The 25,166-nt window shown below is 53.7% G+C and overlaps 8 protein-coding genes across 8 annotated transcripts; 4 read left to right on the plus strand and 4 right to left on the minus strand.

Moving 5' to 3' along the window:
• Positions 1 to 5,705: 5,705 nt before the first annotated feature.
• CABS01_00762 (chalcone-flavanone isomerase) lies at positions 5,706 to 6,920 on the plus strand (the record flags this gene model as incomplete). The annotated part of the gene is made up of 1 exon (XM_060534143.1): positions 5,706 to 6,920. One exon carries the CDS (start codon positions 5,706 to 5,708, stop codon positions 6,918 to 6,920), a length of 1,215 nt encoding a protein of 404 aa, XP_060401221.1.
• Positions 6,921 to 7,281: 361 nt separating this feature from the next.
• On the minus strand, positions 7,282 to 7,719 carry CABS01_00763 (glutaredoxin; the record flags this gene model as incomplete). The annotated part of the gene is made up of 2 exons (XM_060534144.1): positions 7,282 to 7,451; positions 7,515 to 7,719. The coding sequence occupies 2 exons, from the start codon at positions 7,717 to 7,719 to the stop codon at positions 7,282 to 7,284; spliced, it is 375 nt and encodes a 124-aa protein (XP_060401222.1).
• A 2,639-nt stretch (positions 7,720 to 10,358) lies between these two features.
• CABS01_00764 (BAG domain-containing protein) lies at positions 10,359 to 11,312 on the plus strand (the record flags this gene model as incomplete). The annotated part of the gene is made up of 1 exon (XM_060534145.1): positions 10,359 to 11,312. One exon carries the CDS (start codon positions 10,359 to 10,361, stop codon positions 11,310 to 11,312), a length of 954 nt encoding a protein of 317 aa, XP_060401223.1.
• Positions 11,313 to 12,521: 1,209 nt separating this feature from the next.
• Positions 12,522 to 13,721, plus strand: CABS01_00765 (ribosomal protein L13; the record flags this gene model as incomplete). Its single annotated transcript, XM_060534146.1, has 5 exons — positions 12,522 to 12,542; positions 12,828 to 12,963; positions 13,108 to 13,161; positions 13,265 to 13,523; positions 13,583 to 13,721. 5 exons carry the CDS (start codon positions 12,522 to 12,524, stop codon positions 13,719 to 13,721), a joined length of 609 nt encoding a protein of 202 aa, XP_060401224.1.
• A 1,985-nt stretch (positions 13,722 to 15,706) lies between these two features.
• CABS01_00766 (uncharacterized protein) lies at positions 15,707 to 16,053 on the plus strand (the record flags this gene model as incomplete). Its single annotated transcript, XM_060534147.1, has 2 exons — positions 15,707 to 15,777; positions 15,882 to 16,053. The coding sequence occupies 2 exons, from the start codon at positions 15,707 to 15,709 to the stop codon at positions 16,051 to 16,053; spliced, it is 243 nt and encodes an 80-aa protein (XP_060401225.1).
• Positions 16,054 to 16,377: 324 nt separating this feature from the next.
• On the minus strand, positions 16,378 to 18,807 carry CABS01_00767 (uncharacterized protein; the record flags this gene model as incomplete). The annotated part of the gene is made up of 1 exon (XM_060534148.1): positions 16,378 to 18,807. The coding sequence occupies one exon, from the start codon at positions 18,805 to 18,807 to the stop codon at positions 16,378 to 16,380; it is 2,430 nt and encodes an 809-aa protein (XP_060401226.1).
• Positions 18,808 to 19,450: 643 nt separating this feature from the next.
• Positions 19,451 to 19,894, minus strand: CABS01_00768 (uncharacterized protein; the record flags this gene model as incomplete). Its single annotated transcript, XM_060534149.1, has 2 exons — positions 19,451 to 19,595; positions 19,695 to 19,894. 2 exons carry the CDS (start codon positions 19,892 to 19,894, stop codon positions 19,451 to 19,453), a joined length of 345 nt encoding a protein of 114 aa, XP_060401227.1.
• A 939-nt stretch (positions 19,895 to 20,833) lies between these two features.
• CABS01_00769 (uncharacterized protein) lies at positions 20,834 to 21,856 on the minus strand (the record flags this gene model as incomplete). Its single annotated transcript, XM_060534150.1, has 1 exon — positions 20,834 to 21,856. The coding sequence occupies one exon, from the start codon at positions 21,854 to 21,856 to the stop codon at positions 20,834 to 20,836; it is 1,023 nt and encodes a 340-aa protein (XP_060401228.1).
• Positions 21,857 to 25,166: the final 3,310 nt, after the last annotated feature.

The following is a 25,166-nucleotide window of genomic DNA, read 5'->3' on the forward strand; positions in this document are numbered from 1 at the left end:
GGGATTTGTCACCAGAGCGAGGGTTGGAAAGGCGAACTAGTTCCCACGAGGCCGATGGAACACTGGAACACTGACACTGACGCCTGACCCACGGAAGGTGGAAATGGAGAGGCTCCGACAGTGGAGGGGGGAGCCGGGACAAGGAGGCAGGCTGACGCTAAGTCTGTTGTGAGTCCGGTACCTCTCTGGTGTGTGTACTTTGTAGTTGTGTGTGTCGACTACTGCCTCAGCACATAAACGGGGATGGCAGTACGGAACACAGGCTGTACAGGAGTAAGTACCCGTGCTGGTGCGTTTTGTGGTGCAGGGCGAGGGCGCGGAAGGTATTTTGTGCGACGGAACGGAGTGCCAAGGCAACGGAGAGAAAGAGAAAAGAGTATTCGTAGCAGACAAGACTGCTAGGGAGAGACGAGGGTGATTGTCGGAGACGGCGGCTAGAGGAATAGAATTGTATTCTCGATTGGGATAAGTTGGTCTGAAGTCGTGTCGTCGATGGGAGTAGACTGGAGAGGGAGACAAAGATCAGGTCGAGAGTTCGCGTCGCGAGACAAGAGACTGAAAGGTAACCACGGGGCACAGGGTCGTTGGGTGGCAGTAGGTGGTGCGTGGGCTGCGGTTGCGTTTGCGGTGAATCGTGATTCAGGTTTTGCAGCACCGTCTCTCTCCCTGTTTCTGTTGCAGTGAAGCGAAGCAAAGCAAGCAGGAGGGCCTGAAGTGATGCGGTGCGGTGCGGTGCGGTGCGGTGCTGTGCTGTGCTGTGCTGTGCCTAAGCAGTGGGCAGTTCGTGGTGGCAGCGACAGTGACCGACAGGGCGGGTGACAATGACGACGGGGCGAGTGAGGCTAGAGCACCCTGAGCGGCCGTGGTCGCAGGCTCCCAGCTTGCGGATGGGCGGGCGTTCGCGTGTGAAGTGGACTCTGTGTGTCTTGTACGGATACCTAGGCTGTAGCTCAGCGAAATGTTAGCAGTGACTTTGGAGCTGTGGAGAAAGGGAGCGGAGGGATGTGACACCCTTGGGCCAAGGGCCTTGGGCTCTCGGAGGGCTGGCTGGGCTGGGCGGCGGCTGGGCTGGAAGTGGAAACCAGGGGACGGAGGGCTGGGACCTAGGATGTGTGTAGGTACCTTGCTTTTGGGTGGTGCGGGAGGCAGGTCTCTGGTGCTCGACGTGTGTCGCCTGCTGCGTGGAGCTGTTGATGGCGGAGGAAGATGCGGCGGTGATGGGAGGTGGAAGGGGGAGGCTGAAGGCTGGCAGTAGACCGGGAACCTGCGATGCAATGCGATGCGGTGCGATGCGCGGCAACTGGTCGAGCACGAAGTTGACGATGGCTGCTGCTGCTGCTGCTGTTGCTGCGAATACCACTGTATAGGTAAACTCTGGGGCAGGCGGTGCTTGTCAGGCTTCGTCTTGTGGCACTTGCAAGGGCCGACTCTAGTGTAGACTTCTAGGAGACTGGAGCATCCGTAGAATAGAATCCAAAGGATGTCGGATCGAGCCGGTCAAGTTCTCTGGGGCGTGGGCGTGGGCGTGGGCGTCATGAGGTAAGGCTGGCGGGAAACCCAACGTTGACGCGTGACCTGCTCCTGTGCCTTGCAGTTGCCGTTCTCCTCTCTTTCCGGTATTTCTGACCTTTCCCGCTTTGCACCCTTTATTCACTTTCTGCTGATGTTGATTTGATTGCAGAGTCCGAGCAGAAAAGGATGCTTGACTTGTTGAAGCAGGAAGAAACAGCAGCAATGCGAAGAGTCACAGTCAAACTTGGGGATGTATCGATGTACTCATGTATCGATGTACCGACCAAATGGAGGAAGTTGTGTTCCGCAAGTTGGGAAGGACCAGACGGGACCAGGACAAGGGACCGGGGAAGGAATAACAGAGGGGTCGTCAAAGTACTTGTCCACACAGTCACAGTGCCTCGCTACTTCAGTACGTCTTCCGTTCTCATTGAAGGCGACACCACCTCTCATTGGCCGACGACACCAAAGGGCCTGAGGTTGCGGGATAGGTGATGATTCTGGAGTTACTTTATTGTACAGATACTTCATAAAATAAAATAAAAAGCACATGGTTGCTTTGTAGACTATCGAACACAGCTCCTGTGTTTACTGAACTTCTGGCTCATCAATATACAAACTCGAAACCAGACCACGGGAGACGAGACGATATCCCCGACGTGGAGCGTGGGGCGCTCTCAATGGAACATGCCGCTTTCCTCAGGAGCCATGCGTTAATGCAGCCTGTAATGGAAAAGGTTACCTCTAGCCCTCAAAGTACCTCACTTTCCAAGGTACCTTATACTGCCTATCAAGAGACATACAGCATTGTGTCACAAAGTCATAACCAACCAAATATGTTGCAGAACGTGCCTGGCGGAAAGAGCATACCTATGCAACCCGAATGTCGTACAGCCCGTTCATGTACTCTGTACAAAAACCCTCTACTGTGTATGGCAGGCGAAGCGGTACTCGAGTCTCGCCTATACTTTACCCAACCTGCGGCATAACTCAATCTGGCTAAGTCCCCTCTAAAAAAAAAAAAAAGGTACATTCCACTTGCTACGGAAATCACTCGATGAATTGCATTACCGCATTTCGCGCCAACTCCACCAAAATAAGCCCATGGCATTTACATACAATTGCACGAATGGTCCGGGCCAGGGAGACTGAAGCCGTCGCTTGTTCCTGACGCTACGTCAAGGACGGAATGGTCTACAGCCTCTGGCACGTCTTGTCAGTCCCTCTCATTAACAGAGTTTTGGCTGAGTGTACGTAAGGTACTTGGCAGTGCTACCTTACCTTGAATCGCGGCATTCTTTCTCGACAGTCGACTAATTTCTCTTTCCTCTGTCTTCAGCTCCCTCTGGCCCAGGTCGTGAGTATAGAATGAGGTGCCAAGTCCTGACTAAATCTTCCCAGGCGTATGATGATGAAGATGATCATCTCCGAGAGGGAAACGCTTCCACACACATTGGTCAATATTCAAAATACAGCAATGCCATCAATGCAACACCGGCCCTCTGGTGCCTACCAGGAACCATGACATCTTGAGCTTGTCGGCCTGCCTGCATGCTTACATCCAACCTAATCTCGTTACCCTGACGTCGGGGACCATCTAGCAACTGACAGCATCCCCCAAAGGCTACCTATCTATCGAGTCTCTGCCGCTCCTCGCCCTTCGCCTCTCGGAGACCAAGTCTTCAGCAGATACCCGTGGCGCCATCTTCATCCACGCTCAGACTTGAGCTCGAGCTTCGTCTTCAGGGCGCCCAATCTCCGTTGCTGCATCTCGGGGCACAGACGCGGGCCCCCATACATTGTGCTCTCAATGACAGTCTCAAGACATTTCCTCCCACCCTCCCTGCCTTATGAGACGGGATGTCAGGGCCTCGGATGCTCGACTGTAATGCGGTCCGCTCTTCCAGACAGCCTAGACAGCTTATCCCTAGCCTAGCTTGTTGTTGCCGTTTCGTGAGGATGCTCTTTTTGAGTTTCCATCTCGGCTTCTTCCTCGATGCTCCTCGAGTCCTCACACTTCAGCACAAGGATGTTGAACACGTTAGGACCAATGTCGTTGGTCTGCTCTGCGCCTGATACCGTTTCACTCCCGACCACCCCGGTCTTTAAGGACATTCTCCCACCTGGGTCATCCCTGCCTTGATACCTACAATCCGTAGGGCAATTGGTATCTTGCGGCGACTGCTTCAAAGCATGACGGCCGCAAGACCACTCGTTCAATCACACTGGTCTGACGGCATGTCCCGCATGTCACTTGCAAGCATTGTAAAGGGAGACGTCGGACGTCGGGAATCGGTGACTACGATCGCCGAGTTCGCGTCTTCGGTGTGTAGGCCGCGTCGTCTAGTTTCCTCGTCCGTGGTGTCGAGCCTTGGATACGGGAAGATTGGGTGAATGCCAAGCCGGCTTAGACGAGCTTCCACGGCTTTTGGCTTTTCGAATTCAGCTCCTGCGCTCACATACGAGAAGTAGTGAGAGCTCGCAATCGTCGATACTAGGCGCTGCCATTCTCCCATCATCAGACTGAAGGGCAGGTAGTTGGGTACTCGGTCAACGAGGCTCCCGGGCACCCGAGTTCACAGACCTGGAGACATCCTCGAGGTATGGTGGGGTAGGCCGATTGAGTTGGGAATAAGGAATGCTCCCGCAGTGGACAAGAATAGCAACCCCCTCGCGTACCAAAGACAACGTGTGCAGGGTCTGCGGGAGAGGATAGGACGTCGGGGACGACCAGCCTGGCTGGCTCTCACCTCATTCGTCATTCAGACGGGCATCAACAAAGCCCTGCATTAGGTGAGGTTGGATTGGCTTCACCTGGTTGGCGGTGTTGGGTGAGCCTACTCGGAAGGAATATCAGATTGCGACGTCCTCACCATCACAACGGCGCAGTCGCAGCACTCCCGTGGTCTAGCCATCTGCGAGGTTTACTTGCAAGACAGACGCACACCTCAAGTGACAGCCCACACAGCCAGGCCAACGTGTGGGAGTGAGCGGTGGCTTCGCGGTCCAGCGTGATACCGTCACGATCCTGGACGCCATCACGCGTGGGCGCTTAGACGGCCACAGACAAGCGACCACTCAGCTTCGCCCATTTCACATTTTCGGATCACAGACGTGCAACCCTGTTGTGATGTAATGGTGGTCTCTGAGCGCGAGAACCCTGGAAGTCTTAGCATCAAGTCACCGAGTGATTGCAGGATCGGCTGTCATGACTATCGAGAGACTAGATCCTCATTCTTTGACTTTTACGCATCCTGACCATTCTCGTGGAACAGATGGGCAAATGCATGTGCCGTGTCAGATCGCATCCAACAACCTAGTTCCAACACAACATCCATCATCTCCATTCAGGACATTTCCATGATCTTGTACGCGCATGAAATAGAAAATTCAGAGTCTTCAAATGGCCCAGTCCAGCCCTTGAGACGCAGTAAATCAACTTTTACCTTGCGTATGTCGCAGATATTAGTAGATGCACCTGAAGCTCTCCCCTCCTTGTGTCCAGGGACTGCGATCTGAGGCGGAGAAGCGGAGGTGGAGGCGAGTCGGAGGACATCCGCACAGACCACAGCCAAAAGTGAGGGAGCCGCAGTACGTAGCTTTCCTTACCTAAGCAGGACGGAAGACACCGCACGTGACAGCTTCCCGTAGGACGTCATCCGGAGGGGCCGATTATGCGCCGGGCCACTCAGGTGCCTCGCTCGCTGACGTGCTCCAATTTCTCAGGGCATCGGGGGGGGGGGGGGGCATTGGATCCAATGGGGAGAGCTCCAATTGCCATGCGGTTGACATTGACAATTCCCGACTACAAGCCTCACGTCACGATCAGACTCTCTCCATTGCCTTCGTAGCTCGCCAGTCTGTGCAAACGAATAGGCCAAATTACACTTGCCCGCATGACCAGGCCATGAATCGTTCTGCCCGACCGGCACCGAAGTCGAATTAGCAAGCCCGGGTCTACAGTTCAAGGTACTGCATCATTGACGGTTGTCCCCGCCCGACCATCCCGCACCATCTGAAGAATCTCGAATCTCCATCAGCCCACTTCCCTTTGTCGACTATTGTTCCTCCACACGGTCCATAGTACCGAGTGACCTCTACCAATTCAACCACAGGCGCACTTTCGCTCGCCGCCTACGCGACTCACACACATTCTCGCATCCCTAATACTCAGATTCACGCCCTCTACCACAATGTTCCGCCCACGCACTCTCCGGGCCCTGCCCAGGGGTCTGCCGCACCCGCAGCCACCCGTCCGAACTAGTCGCCGCACCCTCTTCTCTCGCCAGCGCAGCTCGCCCTCCCGCCCCGTCGAGCGCTTCAACCTCGGCCAGCTCAGCGAAGCCCGCTCCAGCTACGATCGAGACCGCACATACTTCCTCGCCGCCGGTGCCCTCGCCGGCATCGTCTCGTTTGCGTACACGGCCAACAAGCTCCGCAAGGCCCTCGCCGCCGAGAAGAAACGCAACGCCGCGGAGGACACCGGTAGCAGCGACAATGGCAGCGGCAGCAACACGAGCGAGCGCGCCGGCTTCCAACTCGATTCTTCTGTGCCGGCAGAGACCTTCACCACCGAGGCCGGCACCAAGCGCAAGGTCGTCATCCACGACGAAGACGGCAGAGAGCTCGTGCCGACGGGCAACAAGACGGTGCCCAACTTCCCGCGGACCATCGACCTCTCCCTAAGCAAAACCCACCGCGACCCGGAAGCGCCCATCGCCGCGACGGTGCAGGACACGGACGGCGTAGAATACACCCTCGTCGGCCTCGGCATCCGCACCGTCAGCTTCCTCAGCATCCAGGTATACATGGTCGGCTACTACGTCGCCACCCAGGACGTCGCGAAGCTGCAACACTACCTCACCAAAAAGATTAACCCCATCGCGACGACGCTCGTCCCCTCGGAGCGCGACAGCCTCAAGCAGAAGCTGTTCGACCCCGTCGAGGGCGAGGAGACGTGGACGGCGCTGTTGCAGGAGGTCGGCACCCGCAGCGCATTCCGCATCGTCCCCGTGCGCGATACCGATTTCCCTCACCTCCGTGACGGGTTCGTGCGAGCCATCACGGCGCGGTCGTCTGCTGATAAGGAGGCGTATGGAGATGAAGGGTTCGGCGAGGCGATGAAGGAGTTCAAGAGGCTGTTTAACCGCGGCAAGGTGCAGAAGAACAAGGAGCTGTTGCTCTGCCGTGATGAGAAGGGCCAGCTTGAGGTCGTTTTTGATGATGGGCGGAGCATGGGCAGGCAGAGCGTCGGCAGGGTGCAGGATGAGCGCGTGTCGAGGCTGCTATGGCTCAACTGGCTTGCGGGCAGCAAGGTTGCTTCGCCGCCGGCGAGGGAGAGCATTATCGATGGCGTCATGGAGTTTGTCGAGAGGCCTGTCGGTACTGTTGCCGCGCAGGTTGTATAAAAAATGGGAACGAAGAGAAATTTGTAGAATTAGTTGAAAATACTCACGGCTCAAAATGTACAACACACTAGACACGGTCCTCGCTAAAAGAAAGGCCAATATCATTTCTTGGAAACTTGTATTTTGAGACTCTAAGCACCCATCTTTATGCCTTTAAGCCCATGGTATATCATCGTCCACCATTCTCACTCCCACCGGGTTGAACGATTCTGCAGCAACAGCTACAACTTGGACGGCCTTGAAGTCGAGCCGTCAGCGTGTTCTATGCTGTATGCATTCTCCAACCAGTTTCTAATCAAACACACAATGTCTGCCCCCTCTTTCTGTCTTTCTCTCTGAACCGAGGACGAAGGTGGGTACCTTACGCCTTGAGAGCGCCGGCCTCCTTGAGAAGGTTCTCGAGCTTGCCGCCCTTGAGCAGGCCCTGCAGGTCCGAGTTGCCGCCAATGTGCTTCTGGGCGATGAAGCTGTTGGGGACGGTGCGCTGGCCGGTGATCTCGTGGAGGGCGTCCTGGATGGCGCTGCCGTCGTCTGTATTGGTGTCAGTAAGTTGTCTGGGCGCTGGTGTTGGTAGGTGAATGGGAAAAGACTAACCAATCTGGTCGAGCTCGAGGACGGTGTAGTCGGCGTTGATCTCGTCGAGGACGGACTTTGTGGCGCGGCAGTAGGGGCAGTAGGACTTTGAAAAGACGACGACCTTGTTGTCGTCGATGAGGGACTGAACCTTTTGCTTGGTGGCGGCCATGTTTGCTGGTGATGTCGAGGATGAGGAGAAGAGACGTCTGAATAGTGATGCCATTTCGGAGGGAGAAGAGTGGTGGAAGGAGGGGCAGGGGCGATGATATAATAAAAGTGCAGCAGGCGACGGGGAGGGACAGAAGGTGGGGGGTTATTTGTCAGGCAAAGTGTCGCAATGCAGCAGGTAGGGGCGGGGTGCTGGGTGCTGGTGCTGGTGCTGTGCTGGAGCTGGATGCGGTTCAGTTTAGTTGCGACGGGGACGGGACTTGCAGCGAAGGGAAAGGCAATTCGGGGCCGAAGGCGGCGGGAGTGGATGATGCAATCGGGACTCTGATTACCTAAGAGGTCGGGACTCTGATTACCTAAGAGGTAGACTGGGAGGTTCCAGACTGAGGTGCGACACAGCTGGCAGCAAAAGCCGAGTTTTCTAGAAGGTGGAGGTCACAGAGTTTAGTGTAACCGTACAACCGTGGTGTGGCTTCCAAATTTCGATACCTTTGGGAGCAAAGACCCGATTTATAAGACACCGGCTCTCCCGAAGCTCACCTGCCTCGGCGTGTTACACCTTCTAGGTACCCGTAGGTGTATTGAGGTTTGTCAGCTTTGTTCGGGCTCTTGAGAGCCACCCGTCGACAGCGAGATTCTACACCGGAGATGATTTGATGACCTCGGCGAAGAAGAGAGATGCGAAGAGGCTAATTCAAAATGGGCAATGAGCTCACCTCAGCACCGGAGAACAAATGGAGGGATCAGAGACAGGCTTGTGCCTCGAGTACCTAGGGTCTGTCGTAAGATGAGGTAAGCATTCAGATAACCGCCCTGGGATGAGGATAAGATAAAGATAAGAGGACCCTGGATTTCGGTGCATCTCGTGTTTCTGTCAATACCTACCTAGGTAGGTACCTTAGGTAGGTACTCTACGTAAGGTACCTTCACGAACACCACCATCTTTCTTTGGTTAACGAAAACATGAATGCACCCAAGATTCCACATGGGAGGCTGAGGGAATGAGGCTATCATACCCAAGTTGGGGGATCGATCTATCCGCATCACCCACAATTATTACCCGCGTCTAGCGCCTGACCGCATCCTCGGGCATCCTTACAGCGCAGCACACGTCTCGAGGTTCGTGATGACTGCCCGGTACGGAGTACACGGCAGGTAGATGGGTCAACGTTGTGGACGGGGCATGGCTGCTGGGTTGGGTTTGAAAGTCAGACGGGATTATTCCCGGGTCCCTGCAAGTATCGGCTGCTCGCCGAATCGCAGCCAATTGCTGATTCCGCCTGCCCCAGTTGTCGTCGTGCAGAGAAACCTCGAGGACTGGTGAGAGTTACCTAAGTATTTGCAAACACCAAGCCATTCCCAAGCAGGCTTCGTGTCCTCTTTGCCGCAGTTTTGCCTATACAAGAAACTATTTGAAACCTTTATTAACTGGTCCTTCTCAACCTGATATCCAAACCATTACCAGTCAGCGAATCCCTGATAACCAAAGTAACAAAAGGTACGTCTATCTATCGTGACAGCTCGAAGCGCAGAAAGGACCCGTGGCACCGTCTCTCGGCCCGGCCAATGACACCGGGTCCTTCCTCGGCGCGCATCCCCGTCATTCGCTGCCTTTGCGACCTGCCAGGTTTTTTCTAGAACCTCCCCTCCACATCCACTTCCACGCTTCACCATCGCGCAACCTTACGCAACACCATCACTTCCGACCACTCACCTCTCGCCGTCGTCCCCAACCTTCTGCCGTCATCCTCTCCGAGTCCCGTAGGGCCACCTTTTGACACACAACCACTCCTCACGCAGACCACACTCGCTCACCCAGAACCGGACGCTTCGTCGCATCCCTGCCCGCCGCCCTCATCATCGCCTCTTCGCCCATCCACCACCCACCAGAACCCCAAAAGCTGACAGCGCATTGCCTTCTTTCCAGTCCTGCTTCTACAGCCTCACCAAAGCCAACGAGCCACCACCTGGATCCTTGACCCAGGCTGGTGATCGTCCACGCCAGTTGGAGCCGGATCGAAACTCTCGACGACCCAAGCAGCCAAGCACCCGAATCGAACAGAACAGAACAGCTCGTCTTCTTTTATCTTTATTTTATTTCCCTTTGCCCCACTGCTTCTGCAGCCTTCTTCTCTCTTGGTGCTGCTGCATTGTGTCGACTCCTTTCCCTTCCAAGGACCTTACCAGAGCCTGCGCCGTACTTGCGCCGTACTGTACGACCTGCCTTGCTGCAGAACGGCCTGATCTTCGAACCCCGCGAGTCGGAAAATTCCAGACGAGGGCATCCCCACGGCACCCGACGCCCACGATCAACATTTCACTCCCATCCGCCACGATACCAATCACTGCTGTCGCCTTCGACCTTGCCTCACTTCACCTCTTCTCTCCTCCACCCCCTCCCCCTCCTTCTCATCCACTTTTTTCTCTCTCCCGGTTCAGCGTCCTTAGCTTTAAGGACCGCCTACTCCCGCCAAGGTGGCTTCCAGTCAGCCTCTTCTGGCATCTTCTGGTGCACTCCAAAACATCACCGCCTTGTTACCCACCACCCTCCAGGTCTATATCGACAAGTCCATCGCCAGCCTAGCCAAAGCTATCGCCAACTACTCCGGATACATCTCCGACACCACCGGCATCGATCCGAACCTCATCCTCTACTCCACCATTGGCTGCATCCTTCTCGCAGTCCCCTTCACCATGTCTCGATACGGCTGGTCGACAAATCGGGAACAAATATCCCCTTACGGCTCCACCCTCAGCGGTGTTCCCGACGTTACGGACGAAGACTTTAGCTACATCACTACAGAGGACCTGCAGTCAACCTCTCTTGGTAGCTCTGTCCCGACGAGATCTTACGCCCACAACCCCCGATCCCGTGGCAGCGTCCCCGACGACGACATTCTCCTCATCAAGAACAAGGGCATCACCTACCCCGCCCACTTCCCCGCGTATGCCATTGGCGACGGCAAGCTGCGCGTCCGCGATGTTCGGGACCGAGTAAGCGTCCTGCTGGAGCTGTCCGAGAGACGTGGACGCCGCGTCAAGCTTCTCTACAAGGGCCGCCAGCTCAAGGAGCCCGCTGCGCCCGTCCGGGATTACGGTGTCAAGAACAACAGCGAAGTCATGGTGGTGCTGCCCGAGGGCGAGGTGGACGCTGAGAGCAGCGACGACTCGGACGAGGAAATGGTAGTTGTAGGTGGCGATGGCGGCAGCGCTGTGGGCAGCAACGGCGGCACCGATGACGGCAAGAAGCGCCGTGGCAAGAAGAAGGGTCGCAAGTCCAAGAAGCGAAGCAGCAACACCAGCCCGCGGGATAGCGCATCAAATCTCGGCGTCCCGGGTCAGGAGAGACAAAGCTCGCCCTCCCCCAGCAAAGCCAATGGGCCTCACGCCAAGCTCGATGCCATTGCAGCAAAATTCGAGGCGGATCTTCGCCAGCCTTGTGAGGACTACATCGCCTCGCCCCCGACAGACCCCAAGAAGAGAGAGGAGGAGCACCGCAAACTTTCTGAGACGACGATGCAACATGTGCTTCTGAAGCTTGACGAGGTCGAGACGGAAGGCGACCAGGACGCCAGAATGAAGAGAAAAGCCTTGGTCCAAACCGTTCAGGATGTCCTGAAGCGCCTTGACGCGAGGCTCAAGGCATAAAAGAAGCGAATTGGGGCGTCATTTGGGGGGTGCCTGCTGTTTCTGCAATACGTTTGTTTACTAATAACGGCCTACTTCCGTTGAATTCTTCTAGATGAGCATTTGTGGAGGGTTTCTATTCAGTCAAGCTGCATGTTTTATCAAAGCGAGATTTGCATCTAGAGGCATGCCGCGTAAAATGGCGGATGCGATGGGAGTTAGGGACAGCTTGAGACGGGATGCTGTACAACGATGGCCATTGCTTGAGCAGAAGATGATGCTAGGTAATGGGGAGCAAAGACGACGAGCAGAGGCAGAGGCAGACACAGAGGCGCATAGCACGCCGTAGACAGGAACTGCAAAAACAACCCAAGTGTACTGGGATCTTCACTCCATCCATTGCGCACATGATGCATATGAACACAGCCTTCCAAGTCCTGGACCTGGAACTGGATCTTGGAATAGCCGCATTCTGTCATTGTAGCAGGGCTGCAGCGTGACGTTGTCGACGAGGTCCAGTCGTGGGGATATCCTGGTCTCCCGTTGAACAATTGTGCCATGCTTGACGTCGTTGGCTTAGTCAACGGGTGTCCTTATCTCATGTGACAGAGAGGCCATTATCGATTAATCCGGTATCGGGTATCATTTCCTGCCCGGCCTAGGGACCCAGGGGAGAAAGACGGGAAAGGCCCGGTGAATGGAAGCGGCAGTGACAGACGTGGGCAAGGTGAGTCGTCGATTGGGGTCTGGCCGCCAGCGGATGCCCCGCCACATACCTTACACCGAGGTGAGCCCGCTCTGAAAAGTCAAGGTGAGTCAGCAGAAACCTAACGCTGTGGGCATCGGAAGCGCTGAGCGGATGCGCGCCTTCTGGTAGGTCTTTGCAGCCCTAAGCTGCCTCAGGCCCCACTTCCAACCCTCGCTTGTGATGGAGACTGCCTTGCCACAAAGGGCTAGCGCTATTCATTTTCCTGGCGTGCCATTGGGGGGTTTTGTGTGTGCGTGTGTAAATTTCTCATTGACCTGTCCCCTTCCCAGTTGTGTGCCCGCCCCGATTTCAAGATTGTCGCGACGGCTTCTTCCAAAACTCACCCTCCGACAATACTAACCCAACGGCAGCAGACCAAATCTCTACAGAGGCACCCATTCCGCCCAGAGATTTGAATCCCCCTTTTCCTTCTTTTTTTCAGCAGAACACCGCGAACCGGTGTTTTTAAAGGAACAGGAACGATGTCTTCTTTCGAGCCGGTGGTGAGTCTTTACCGAATTATCTTTGGGGTTCCCGTTTCGAGATATATGGGAGCCGCGGAAATCGACGATGAGGAATTTCGGGATACTTGTAGGAGCGAGGAACACCATGCGATGGAACAATGGCACTTGACTGCAGCCCGTCTTCACGTCAACGCTGCTTCCGCTATTTCAGCTCGCCGCCGCTGTTGTCGCCGGCGCTTCAACAGTCAATCCCGAATCTTCTCATCGGCCGACCGCGAATACATTGTTGGAGATGCAGATCGCTGACTCCAGCACTCTCTACAGGTCGTCATCGACGGCAAGGGCCATCTCCTTGGTCGTCTTGCCTCCATCGTCGCCAAGCAGCTTCTCAACGGCCAGAAGATCGTCGTTGTCCGCACCGAGGCCCTCAACATCTCTGGCGAGTTCTTCCGTGCCAAGCGTATGTCGACTCTCTCTCAACCCTACCCCCACCGGTCGCAACACCCAGTCTGTCAAAAGAGGAGGAAACACCACTGGGAACATGCAAAGACTTGCGGTGCCGACAACCCGAACCGATCGAACATATACTGATGAATGGCTATAGTCAAGTACCACGCCTACCTGCGCAAGATGACCCGTTACAACCCGACTCGCGGTGGTAAGCCAACACACATACACACATATACATCCGGGCTCTGCTCTGTCTCCTAGCTGAGATACTCAACTCGAGGACATTCAAATGTCTGACTTGACCGCTATAGGTCCCTTCCACTTCCGCGCCCCGTCGCGTATCTTCTACAAGACCGTCCGTGGCATGATCCCCCACAAGACTGCTCGCGGTGCCGCCGCTCTTGAGCGCCTCAAGGTCTTCGAGGGTGTTCCCCCTCCCTACGACAAGCAGAAGAAGATGGTCGTCCCCCAGGCCCTCCGTGTCCTGAGACTGCAGCCCGGCCGCAAGTTCTGCACCGTTGGCCGTCTCTCCCACGAGGTCGGCTGGAAGTACCAGGACGTCGTTGCCAGGTATGTACCTCCCACAATGGACCTAGCCCTGGGTTTTTCAATACTGACAAACCCCCCAGACTCGAGGAGCGCCGCAAGGCCAAGGGTGCTGCCTACTACGAGCGCAAGAAGGTCGCTCAGCGCCAGCTCACCGACGCGAAGAAGAACGCCAAGGTCGACCAGAAGACGGCGCAGGCCCTCGAGGCCTTCGGCTACTAAACGTAGTCGACAAATCCCTTTTCGACGTCGATTTTTTTCGGACCTGGCCCTATCTTGAGGGAAATGGAGGAGGAGAGGAGGAAAGGCTTTATCCCCGTTGAGCCGCCACCATACCCACCACCAACGCCCACACGATAGTCCGACCAAAAATGAAAAGACTCGGAGGGTGATTTCTCGCGCATTTCTGTCCTCTTCCTCGCGTTTCCTCATTAGATTGGCGTGGGCGGTTCACAAGGGAAATTCTTCATTTTGCTGATGGCACAAATGGGCTGGTCATTGGAAGGGGGGAATTCAAAAATAAGAGATGATTTTGGGGGGCCCAAACGAGAGAGAAGAGAGTTTTTATGGAGTGAGTCCGAAAAGGCTTCGCTTTGCAAAATCATCATCATCCTGTTCAATACCCCCCCGCGCCGCCGTTCTCGGTGTTTTCGGTAAATTCGGTTCAACCACCAAAAGCACACAAATACGCACCAACCAAAAACCCCCTTTTCTCGCAATAAGTCACAACACAAACACTCAATCTAGATGATTCATGTCCACGGGCTTTTTTTATGGTGTACTTTGTCTTTTTAATGGTGGTTGCCGTAAAAAGATTTCGGGGTTTTGGCTTTCTGAATTATATGGGAATTGATATCACACACTTCAACAACATTCGTCCTGTCGATCAATGGCCTCCCCCATCTCATCCTCTTCTTTTCAATCTTCCCCCCCTTCCCCAGGGTTTCCCCCTTAGACGAACAACCAGTAGTCCCAGATGAGGCGATATTCGAAGAAGAGCAGACGGAAATCAAACGAACAAAAAAGAACTATGAAGAAGAAAAGTATACCACGGCATTTTGGGAGGGGAACCTTGGCGAGGCGTCTTGTGCTTAGAGAAGTAATTGCATTACAATCATGAAGACTTCATGTGAAATGATGATATCAAGTGACGATCTAAGTATGCTGATCAAGTGAATACTACGATCTTCCTTGCTCAAAGGTCGCGAGAAAGTGAAATGATCGATGACGGAACATCGAGGAAAGCAACCCTCCGTCGCACTCAAAAGAGGGTTCCACGCGCGAATCTTAAGCACTCTCATCTCAGGAGTGCAGATTGAATATTGGCAAACCCGCGACGGCACTTAGTAAACGTGACATGTTCGCGACAAGACGCGTTAGTGTGCCCTATCTTATCCCAAGTCCTGAGACCCGCCGTCAATAGACGGCACAATCTTATCGTCCGAGGGTCCAGCTCGGTGTGCCCCAAAACTCACATGGCGAGGCTTTTGTGAAAATCGAGGCGGAGTAGCTGCTAGCCTGAGTGACAGGCTCCTCTCGTAGACGTGGGTTCCGGCTGCAGCTGCAAGTCATGAGCCGTTCGCTGATTGACGGCCCTTGAACCCTTCAGGTGAGGTCATCGAGCGGCGCCGAGGTCAACGCGCAGGCCAGAAAGGAGGACGGCTCTCTTTCGGGCGAAGCCTCTCCTTGCGCAGCGTGGCCGGGGCTGCACGCTACATGGGCACACACCAGACCAAGTGCTTCAACAATGGGCGATTGGTTTAGTGGTATAATGACCGCTTAGCATGCGGTAGGTCCTGGGTTCGATTCCCAGATCGTCCAACCTTTTGGCTTTCCCGGCCTCAATCTTACCTTTTGCCAATTGTGAATGATGTCCTTTGATGCAGTTGTAATCTGGATTTTTTCTAAGTGAGAATCAAAGTGTGTTGTATCTTATTGCGTGTATCTGTCCGCTTTTTGTTTACCTGCTCTGAAGGAAGCAGGTGCTGTTTGTGCTTGCCAATGCGAGGCTGAGTGAGCTGGGTGCATGTTTGTGGTCCGTGCTTCGACTTCATGTCAACATCAAGACGCGCCTTGAGTTGCTCAATAAGTGCCGTTGCTTCATCATACAGCAGGCACTTGATCGCTAAATTGAAGATTGCGAGTCTTCAGGTCGAGGGTATTTTATAGAGACATTGGAGACTGTGTACAGCGACATACAGCCCAAGATGACACAAAATATTGAAAATTCCATGCATTCTCATTCAAAACCAGTGAATAAAAATACTGAAAAAGAAAAGTAAGTCATCGCAACGCGTTTGAACTTTGTTTTCCCTCGTAAAACTGTTTCTTGACGCGTTTGAACCTTAATGAGAGACTTTGTTAATGTTTCTTCGCTTACAGAGAGTTCGAGGAGGCATCGGCCGTGGTTGCGAAACATGTCAAGCTCCTGCGGGAGTACAACCAGATCAAGGATGTGGGGCAGCAGCTGATGGGTATGGTTGCCGAGAAGAGGGGCGTCACTGTGGGAAGTCTGTATGAGACTCGCGAATTTGGAGTTGGGCCAAAGGATTGAGATGGGGATGCGGTGGGCTGGGAGGTGTGTCGCGATTGCGCGTGGAGGAAGTGTGCGGCAGACTATGGCTGATGCTGCGTGCTTGATCAATCAGACACGGTTGATGAGGACCAGAGTGCTCTCGAGACAGTAAGGGTGAAGTATGTGTCTGACCTGACACCATAAAAGCCTGCCGTGACATGAGCGTCCAACATTCAGTGCTACATAAGCCTAGTACCATTGCTTTTTCCGGAGAGTTTCTGAATTTGGAGAAGAGATGTGTAAAAAATAAGGTAGCAGCAAATTGGAGAATAAAGGCATGAGAGCAAAGACAAAAAAAGAGTTTCAATAGATCGAAGGTGTCTCCGACGGGAAACGAACATACTTCTCCATCCAGTCGTCGCCGTTGCCCTCCCGATCTTGATCATCGTGTAAACCGCAAATATCAGCCCTGCACAACGCTCCATTAACCTCTGAGCACCTAGTACCTGTAATGTCTTGCAAGTACTGTGTTTCGCCGCGAGAGGAAGTGTCCGGATCGCCAGCCTTACTGTTTTCGCTGTTTTCGTTGTTCTCGATGTCTTTGATCAGCAATGCCACTTCTGACGGCAACGTCAGGTCATCAAATTTCGCCTCCTCTCTACTAGTTCCACTTGCTGCCTTCATTATCATCTCGGCTTCCACGTCATACCCGAAGAATTGCTGTAGGGGCTCAAGATTGTCTTGGAGGTCTCCGTTGTCAGAAGAGCCGCCTTCATCCCCCACGAATCCTTCAAAGTGATGCTCCGGCAAGTTGTACGTCTCGTCAAACAGCTCATAATCAGCTTTATCCCAACGTCGAAAGCTCCGTAACAACCTTTCAACGGCGAGGCGCCCTCGTTTCCGCGCTAACACAACAGCTCTGATGTACTGGAGACGGCCGGTTCCTTCAGTCGAGACGCCAGAGTCAAGGAGGAGCTGCACAACGTCTAATCGGCCATTCTCTGACGCCGTCTCTATAGCAGTCCGCCTGAACTCCGTCTTGCCTGGGATGTCTGGATCTGCATGCAATTCTAGCAATCTTTTCACGACGCCGAAGAAGCCCATCATAGCTGCCTCTGTCAACGGCGGATGACATAAGAAGTCCTCATGGTACTCATTGACATCGGCGCCCATTCTTACAAGAGTCTCCACGAGGGCGATGTCGCCTACAGTGGCCGCAGCTTTCAGCGGTGTTCCACAGATTCTTTCACTCTCACGCCAGTGCACGGTGTTGACACCGATGCCAGACGACAAGTACCAGTCCATAACCGCGGTAGACTTTCGAAGAATAGCTCTCGTTAGAAGCACCCTGTCCAGTGTGGCTTTGGTTCTTTGTAGAAGGGGGAGGATAGCCAGGGCATGTGGATTGTCAGCAACACGTGAACAATCGACGTTGAATTGGTGGCCATTTTGCACCAATCTGGCGACGCAATTCGGTGAAGATAAGAGCGCATGAAAGGTTAATGGCTGATGCTCCTCATACTGTCGCGTTTCCTCGTCAATCGCTTCGAGATATAGCTCTTCGTACCGCTGTAAAGACACCTTGGGGGGCCTGTTAAAAGGTACGAACATCTGGGGGCCCAAACCTCGGTATGTCATTTGCGGAGGGCACAGTCCTGTCATAAGAATTTCATCGGCCACATCATCGATGCCAATTCTCATTGCGAGACACATCGCTGATCCGAGCCAATGGTGTTCGCTGGTCGGAACTTGAGCATGTTTGCTCAGCTCTAAAAGCTTGTGGAATAGGACCCAGTCAAATGTATACTCGGCCATATAAACAGCTGCAAAGACTGTCCTTGTCGAGAACTCGGCCGCGTCCATTAAACCTATGATCTGTAGAGCCATCCGAGAATCTTGGACCAATATAGCGGCTTCGAGAGGTGATAGCTCGTTAAGAAGACTTGGTGCGGTGAGCGATGCCCCAAGTGCCAGTATCTGCTCTGTTGAGGAGGCCAGGCGAGTTCTGATCGACATCGCTAGCTCTTCCCCGAATAGTTTTGCCCCGCAGGAGAGTAGGAATAGGGCGTTTTCTTCACTGCTGCAAGACAAAGCTGCTTGTAGTGAGGTTCTACCCAACTGGCCTACAGATATGATTCCATGGAAGAAGCCCCAGGTGACCACCTCGCGTTTTCGGTAGCGGCGAGGGCCTTCGGCATAATCTCCTGCAAAGGGTTGACAGAAGTTGACATCAGCACCGTGATTCAGCAAGAGTTTAATGAGTCTTGGATCGGCACTGGCCGCGGCACACTGAAGTGGCGTGGTGAACACGAGGGAACCGACTTCGACAACAGGGTTTGGTATTGCTCCGAGCCCCAAAAGGCGTTTGCACAAGGAATAGTTGTTCCTAGAAGCTGCAACCCCTAGGACCGACTCTCCAACGAAGTTCATGTAGTTGAGACAGTCTCGGTGCTTAGAGACCCACTTGAAGACCGATTTGCTGCTGGTTTTGACAGAAGTGATGAGAAGTTGAGCAAGAGAGGTTGCACTCTTGAATTTGGATTCGAAAAATTCGAGGATAGGCTCTGTAGCGGAAGAATGAGTTCTCATCCCAAGTTCATTCAGAAAGACGCGAGACATGATCTCGTCATCTTCTTGGTATCGGTAAACAGATAGTACCCATCTCGTCATGATCCCGACTGAAGGCTCATGAACGACTTGTGCTGAGACGAGCGCTGCGTTACAAACAATTTGAAGCATTTCAAGGTCGACTGAATGACTGCACGCGCCAAGCTTTATTAGGAGCTCGACCATGGTGATATTGAGCGTAAAGGCAGCCCAATGAATTGCCCTTAGGTGATCGTTGTGAAACCTTATGGATGTAGGTATAGGTAGGTCGATCAGAGGAAGGTTGACATCTATCCCGGCTAAGGCTAGGGACTCAATGGTGGCAAGGTCCGAAGCTAGAACCGCTTTTTCGAAAATCTGGCACAAGAAAGCCTGAAGGCTGATTGGGAGAGTCTTCAATTCGCGTGATACTAGTAGTTTCCATGCAGTGATATCTCGAAACACTGTCAAAATTGCTTCGTTGATCATGTCTCGGTCGTAAGGTCCTTCATCTAAGTGGTTGCAGAAACCATTGGATAGAAGAAAGACCATGATTTCTAAGGCATCGGAGTCTGCGCATCCGGAAGAGAAGCGTTGAATGAGACTAGTTGCTCTGCGAGCATGGTTGTCTGTCGTTCTCTCAGGCATCAGAAGATAAAGGGCCCGAAAGGTCTGCTGAAGGGTTGGTGTGTAATCCCGCGGTTGTGTTCGCCGTAAGGTAATGCGACCCAGTTCTCTGCCCACAAGAATCGTGGCTGATGGAGAGATACTGCTTTGTATAGGAATGTTTATTGTCAAAGCTGTGTATGTATATGAGCAAGGCAGGCCAGATCTCAGGGAAGGCATTGCCTCAAGCTATAACGCGAACATACCGCTCAAGAGTTGCTGACACTGCAACCAAGGCAGATTCTGTATGGTACAGGAATATCGAGCCTCTTTGATAGGCGATGGAGTCCGGATTATGAGTGGAAAGTCCCCAGGTAACGATGGCGTGGGCATGGCTGGAAAACATTCAGTGAGAGGACAGAGCATAGGAGAACCATCATAATCATGTTTGATCCATCTCCGGGACATGAGAAGTCGAAAGTTCTTACGTGGTTTGAATCTCTCCACAATTGATGTATGACAGTGCCGCGCTCTTGCTTTCTCCACCGCCGCAGGCCTCAATGGGATTCCAGAGAGATACAGACTGGTCCTCTTCCCGCGGCTTAGACGCTCGCGAACTCGGACATCGACGCACTTCCATTGTTGGGCGGACATGTTCTTGAACATGTGCCATTCCTTGAGTTTCCATTCTAACTGAGCTTTGCTATGAGAATCTTAGTACCTCGATTTGACGTTGCACTGTGCATAGATTCCTTGGTGGTAGGGTAGACTTACGATGCATGAAATTTGTGCATGGTCCTGAGTGCCGTCAAGACGAAGGTCAATGCCATATCTTGCTGTAGATACAGTCGTTGAATGACAGATCTTACCCGCTCCCACTCTGCCTCGCTGATCACAGGATGCCGTTGCCTATGAGACATGGTGGCAGAAGCAGAACGCACAGCATACAAGGTCTTTTGGGGGGTAGAAAGATGGATTCAATGATCTTCCCTGAGTCTGGGCTACGGTCTGGAGGGAATTTCGATAGCGAGATGTGGAAAGCATATGTCCCATGCTTTCGGATGGATTTACTTGAGGTTCAAATACATGGGCACACGAGGCAGCATACAGAGTAAATGCGACTGTTGATTGGACTGGCCCGAAATCCGATTCAGCTTTTCCCTCCACCGCGTGCGGCATCAAGCAGACCGTTGGTTTCTGGGCAGCTTGGTCGTGATTGGGTACTTCCAAAATCTGGTTCGGTGTAAGCCCAGCCCCAACCTGGCCTCGGCGAGTAGAAGATGCAGGAAGAATGCACTTTGCTGCTGACCGGCACATTTCTTAGAGCCTGCCGAAAAAGTCATCATGCTTAGTCCCTCGATTCATGATGTGGACATTCCTCATTGGGCGTTGCCAGTTCCTGATTGAACCTCTGTCACTGGTGTTGCTCATCGCAGATTCAAGCACTCAGGGTCGCTCTTGGCTGTTTTGATTATTCGGCGATCCAGTTGGAACGTCTCTTGTAGTCTATCCGGTACCTTAGTCAAGACTGTAAGTTTGTGTGTAGGCATTACGATATTATGTCATATTTCTTGAGTGCACTCTTCGCCGAGCCCCGTCTAAGGCGCCCCTTTCACTGACTACCTATCTATTTGGATAACCAGGCAACAAGCGCGTCATGGAACTCCTCTGGTTGGGAGATCTGAGGCGCGTGGCCAAGCGTGGGAAAGGTGTGAAGAGTCGCGTTGGGGATCTGGGCAGCAACAGCAGGACCGAGGGCAGCAAAGTTACCCAGCTTAGCAGCGACATCGGGAGGAGACCACTGCTTTCCGATGGCGGTGTTGTCCTTCTCGCCGATCATGAGCAGGGTGCGGGGCTTGATGAGAGAGAACTCGTAGCTGACGGGCTGCGTGAGGACGAGGTCGACGATCTGGGCCTGGTTGAGCGCGTAGGTGTCGGCCTTGGAACCCTTGTAGATGTTGACCAGCATGTTGACCCAGGTGTTGTACTCGTCCTTCCACTCTCCGACGTAGTAGGTCGCCTGCTCGTATCCCTTGATAGAGGCGTAGGAGCTGGCGCGCTCCGTCACGTAGTTGTCGTCGATGGGGAGGTAGGGGACGCCGAGCGCCTTGTAGTCTTCGAGGCCGACGGGGTTGACGAGGACCATCTCGTCGACCTCGTCGGGGAACATCAGACCGTAACGGGTAGTGAGCATACCGCCGAGGGAGTGGCCCATGACGGTAGCGCTCTCGATGCCAAGGGTCTTTAAGAGTCCGTTGGTGTTGGTCGCGAATTGCTGCAGAGAGAACTGGTAGCGCTCAGGCTTGGATGACTTGCAGAAGCCGATCTGGTCCGGGGCAATGACACGGTAGCCGGACTGAGCGAGGACGCGGATGGTGGTCCCCCACGTCGGGCCGCAAAAGTTCTTGCCATGGAAGAGGACGGCAGTCTTTCCATTGGGAGCGCACTTTGGCTTGATGTCCATGAAGGCCATCTCCAGCTCCTGCAGCTGGGAGGTGAACTTGTACAACTTGACGGGCCATGGGTAGGTGAAGTTGGAGCCGTTGAGGTCTTCGGGGAAGGAGTCGGAGTTGTCGTCGATTGTGCCCTGGGCAGACACGAGGGCGACGCCCGCCGCGGCGAGGGCGGTGATGATGGAGAAGACCTTCATTCTGACGAATCTTGGTAGGGTTAGCTACGTGAATACTGAGTGAAGTGCCGCATGAGAACTCTCATCGTGCCATTGATAATGTAGATAGCCGACGGAGGTGTGTAACAGCCAGGTTATCACTGCGACAACCAGACAATCAAATAAACGAACAAACAGACTCCTATTCATCATGAAGTTTCAAACAACTTCATTATGGAATGCGACCGCAGCAAGACTCTACCAGACCGCATAGACTTGGGCTGGCTTCAATTGAGGGATTGACGCAAAGTGAAGCTTACTTACTTAGTAGCGATGACAACTCGACTTCAACTCTGCCAGAGATACCCGTTGACCTGAGCAAAGTGCCAACACCTGGTGCGTGCGAGCGGAAGATCATTTCGCGACTTGTAACCCAGGATGGGCGCCGTCTGTTTATATTGCGATGGTAGCTCGGACAAGTTGCCGGGAACCAACACGTGTGTTGGAGCACATGGCGAGCATGCAAGGCATGGAATAGCTGCAATATGCACAGAAAAGATGGAGAAGTGAGGGAGGGAGGGTGAGAGGTAGGGATGGAGGAAGACCGAAGCCAGTCATGACGCCGTGCCTCTTTGGGCCGCACAACTGCGTAAGGCGAGATCCATATTCGATGGCTTCGACACTCTAATCTCCGCTGTCCAGTGGGCCTGACAGCTTCGGCTCCGCTGGCGAGTATGCCCCGGACGGTGAGGTGGGTTGGCGCTATTTCTTCATATCGGGTGCTGCGCCGTTCAAGCCGGCCGCTGAGGATACGGCCCGGGTCGGTGGCGCAGGCGGGTTTGTCTTGACCTTGTGTCTTGGTTGGACTGAAAGAGATTCGATACGTCAATGATTTCTATCGCCATTGGTGTGTGGTCGCCGTAGACTTGGCCACCGATCCGTGAGTTACGATAGTAAACATGGCGGATGGACTGGTAACATCGATGGTTGGCTCAGGTGAGGTAGGATCTGACGTCGTTCGCGTAGTTCTAGCGATGACTTGCCTAGAGAAGCATGCTGAGATCATGACAGAACCAGCAGGATTTCAGCCGGGAATAACGAGATCGAAGGACTTTTGCAGGGCCCTGGTCGTCACCAACACGAGTATGGGAGGGGAGGGTAACTCATACAGAAGCATCCCTGTGAGGTGCGGTGGTGCGCAGTTCTGCTGACCCGTGTTCTAGGTCTCAAAGGCGTCTTTACTCCTTAAGGTAGGCCTTGATCTTCCTGAAGAGGCGCGGTGTCTGTTCTTATCGACCTGCGATGCGCAGCTGAGGCGACAGAAGATTCGGTGACAGACAAGATCGGCGTTGCACAATTCTTTGGTTGCCATTAATGCCAGCCTTCGTCACAATTGCTGCACATGGACCAATCTCACAGACGAACGTTCCCGTAATGTAGATGGGGTTGATTTCATTCGTCCTGCCACACATCCCCGTCCTTCGTCGCAGACCGGCCGAGATCTTGGTTGGTCCATGCCATGAACTGTCGGTCGAACGTCAATAAGATAGAAGTTTTGCTAAAACAGTCAGGTTGTGGCTCGTAGCTCGTATTCTGTCGGTCTACTGAACCGCCCGTCGTTACGTATTTGCAAATTTCTCTTCGAGATCTCCGCCATGTTCAGGTGAAAGAACACCAGCCTCTTCCGACTTAGACCGCAGCAACTTCATCTTAAGCTGTTGCTGATGACAGGGATGCTTGCATTGGTAGTGCTTCATCCCGGCTATCCGCGGCGGGCGCCAGTGTCCGACCGAAGAACACACAGAGAGAGGGAGGGGGAGGGGAAAATCCCTCAGAAGGGTGTCTCGGCCGATGGTTAACGGAGCGTAGCTCGCCAGCTTTCATGAACAGTACCATTCTGCTGCCGGGATGCCATGGCACCCATGGTTATCCATTGGACAATTTGACAAGCAGACTTGGGTGCGTGGGATCACAATCCTTCGATCACTTACAATATTTGTCTACCTCATCAAGATGCCTAAATCGGGAAGGCCTAGCGAAGGAGGATTCTTTGCCCTGAGGCCTGCATATCTTCATCGAAAACCACCTAGGAGAACCACAGAACTTGGGTAATGCCAAGTGCGGTTCCTGGAGGCAATCCGCACACACCACGCAGCGAACATCGCTGCCCAGAAAGGAAGCTCAGCGCCGTTGACCGAGAGCTCTATCGAGTGACTGCATCATGAGAGTATCTCGGTGACTAAAGTAACGGCTGCCTTTTCCGTTTGGACGGGTTATCTGTTCGCCAAGTTCAGCCAGGATACCACCTCACCTTAGGTACACTGGATGTCGGACACTTCGTCACCATCACAGCAGCATCGGATGTCAGATCTCAATCGCGGCCGGGTGGTTGCAACGAGAACAGACGGACATCCCACCAAACTGAGTTGGCGGGAGCGGGAACCAGAACGGGACGTTGGCGCCAACAGCCCCCAAGCCCACAAAGCCCCCCTCAAGTCCTCGCAAAGGGACCACAAGGCGGACAATATTGTAGTGGTGTGGTGACATTAGGGCCCAAAGAACGACGGGCCCCAGGGCGCACAGACGGGCCTCCGGATGCTACGGATGGGCAGGGAACTTTAAACGAACCTGTGTGATGGTCGCATGCAACTTCAGTTTACCCAAGATGAACTGCAAGCCACAACGAGAACTCAATGGCAAGTAACATTCCGAAGTGCCCATCGAAGGATCTAGTCGACGCCAACAGCCGGACTGCGGCGTTTCTTATACGTGGTACAAGTCAATAGTGGCGTAGCCTCATGACGAGCTCCAACAAAGATTATTAGCACGAAAAGCCTCTGATGAGTGAGCTGATTTTGTCGGACCAACAAGGGGAAAAGCCATTCAGCTTATGCGAAGAGGACCACCGGAATCCGCTACAGAACCCCATAAACCCTCCACGCCCCGTCTCCTCATCCGACAGAACGTCCGACCATGGATCTGGTGGATGTTGAAGATTTTGACGAGGAAAAAGAAAGCAACGGAATCGATTCCTTCGACATGTGAAACCCTGTACTCCGTTTAGGATCACTGGTACAGAATCACCTGCGCCTCATTTCCCAGTAATCGTCAGCAACACCCGGGCTGTGGGCACACTGTCCGTCCTTCAAGTACGGTAGAGCCTAACCTAACTGGTATCGCTGTCCGATGCCCATGTCTAGACCTCTTCCTAAATGTGTAAAGATGGAAAGGCAAAAGAGTGACAAAGATGAGGGTGCCTGGATGATCCCGGTCAGGTACATGTTCGTCGGACATCTCTTTTGGGCTCTCGAGGCTGTTCTCTTTCATGCAGGCCTTTATGTCGAGGACCATC

Source organism: Colletotrichum abscissum, assembly GCF_030869225.1.
Source record: "Colletotrichum abscissum strain IMI 504890 chromosome Unknown Scaffold_2.1, whole genome shotgun sequence".
NCBI lineage: Eukaryota > Fungi > Ascomycota > Sordariomycetes > Glomerellales > Glomerellaceae > Colletotrichum > Colletotrichum abscissum.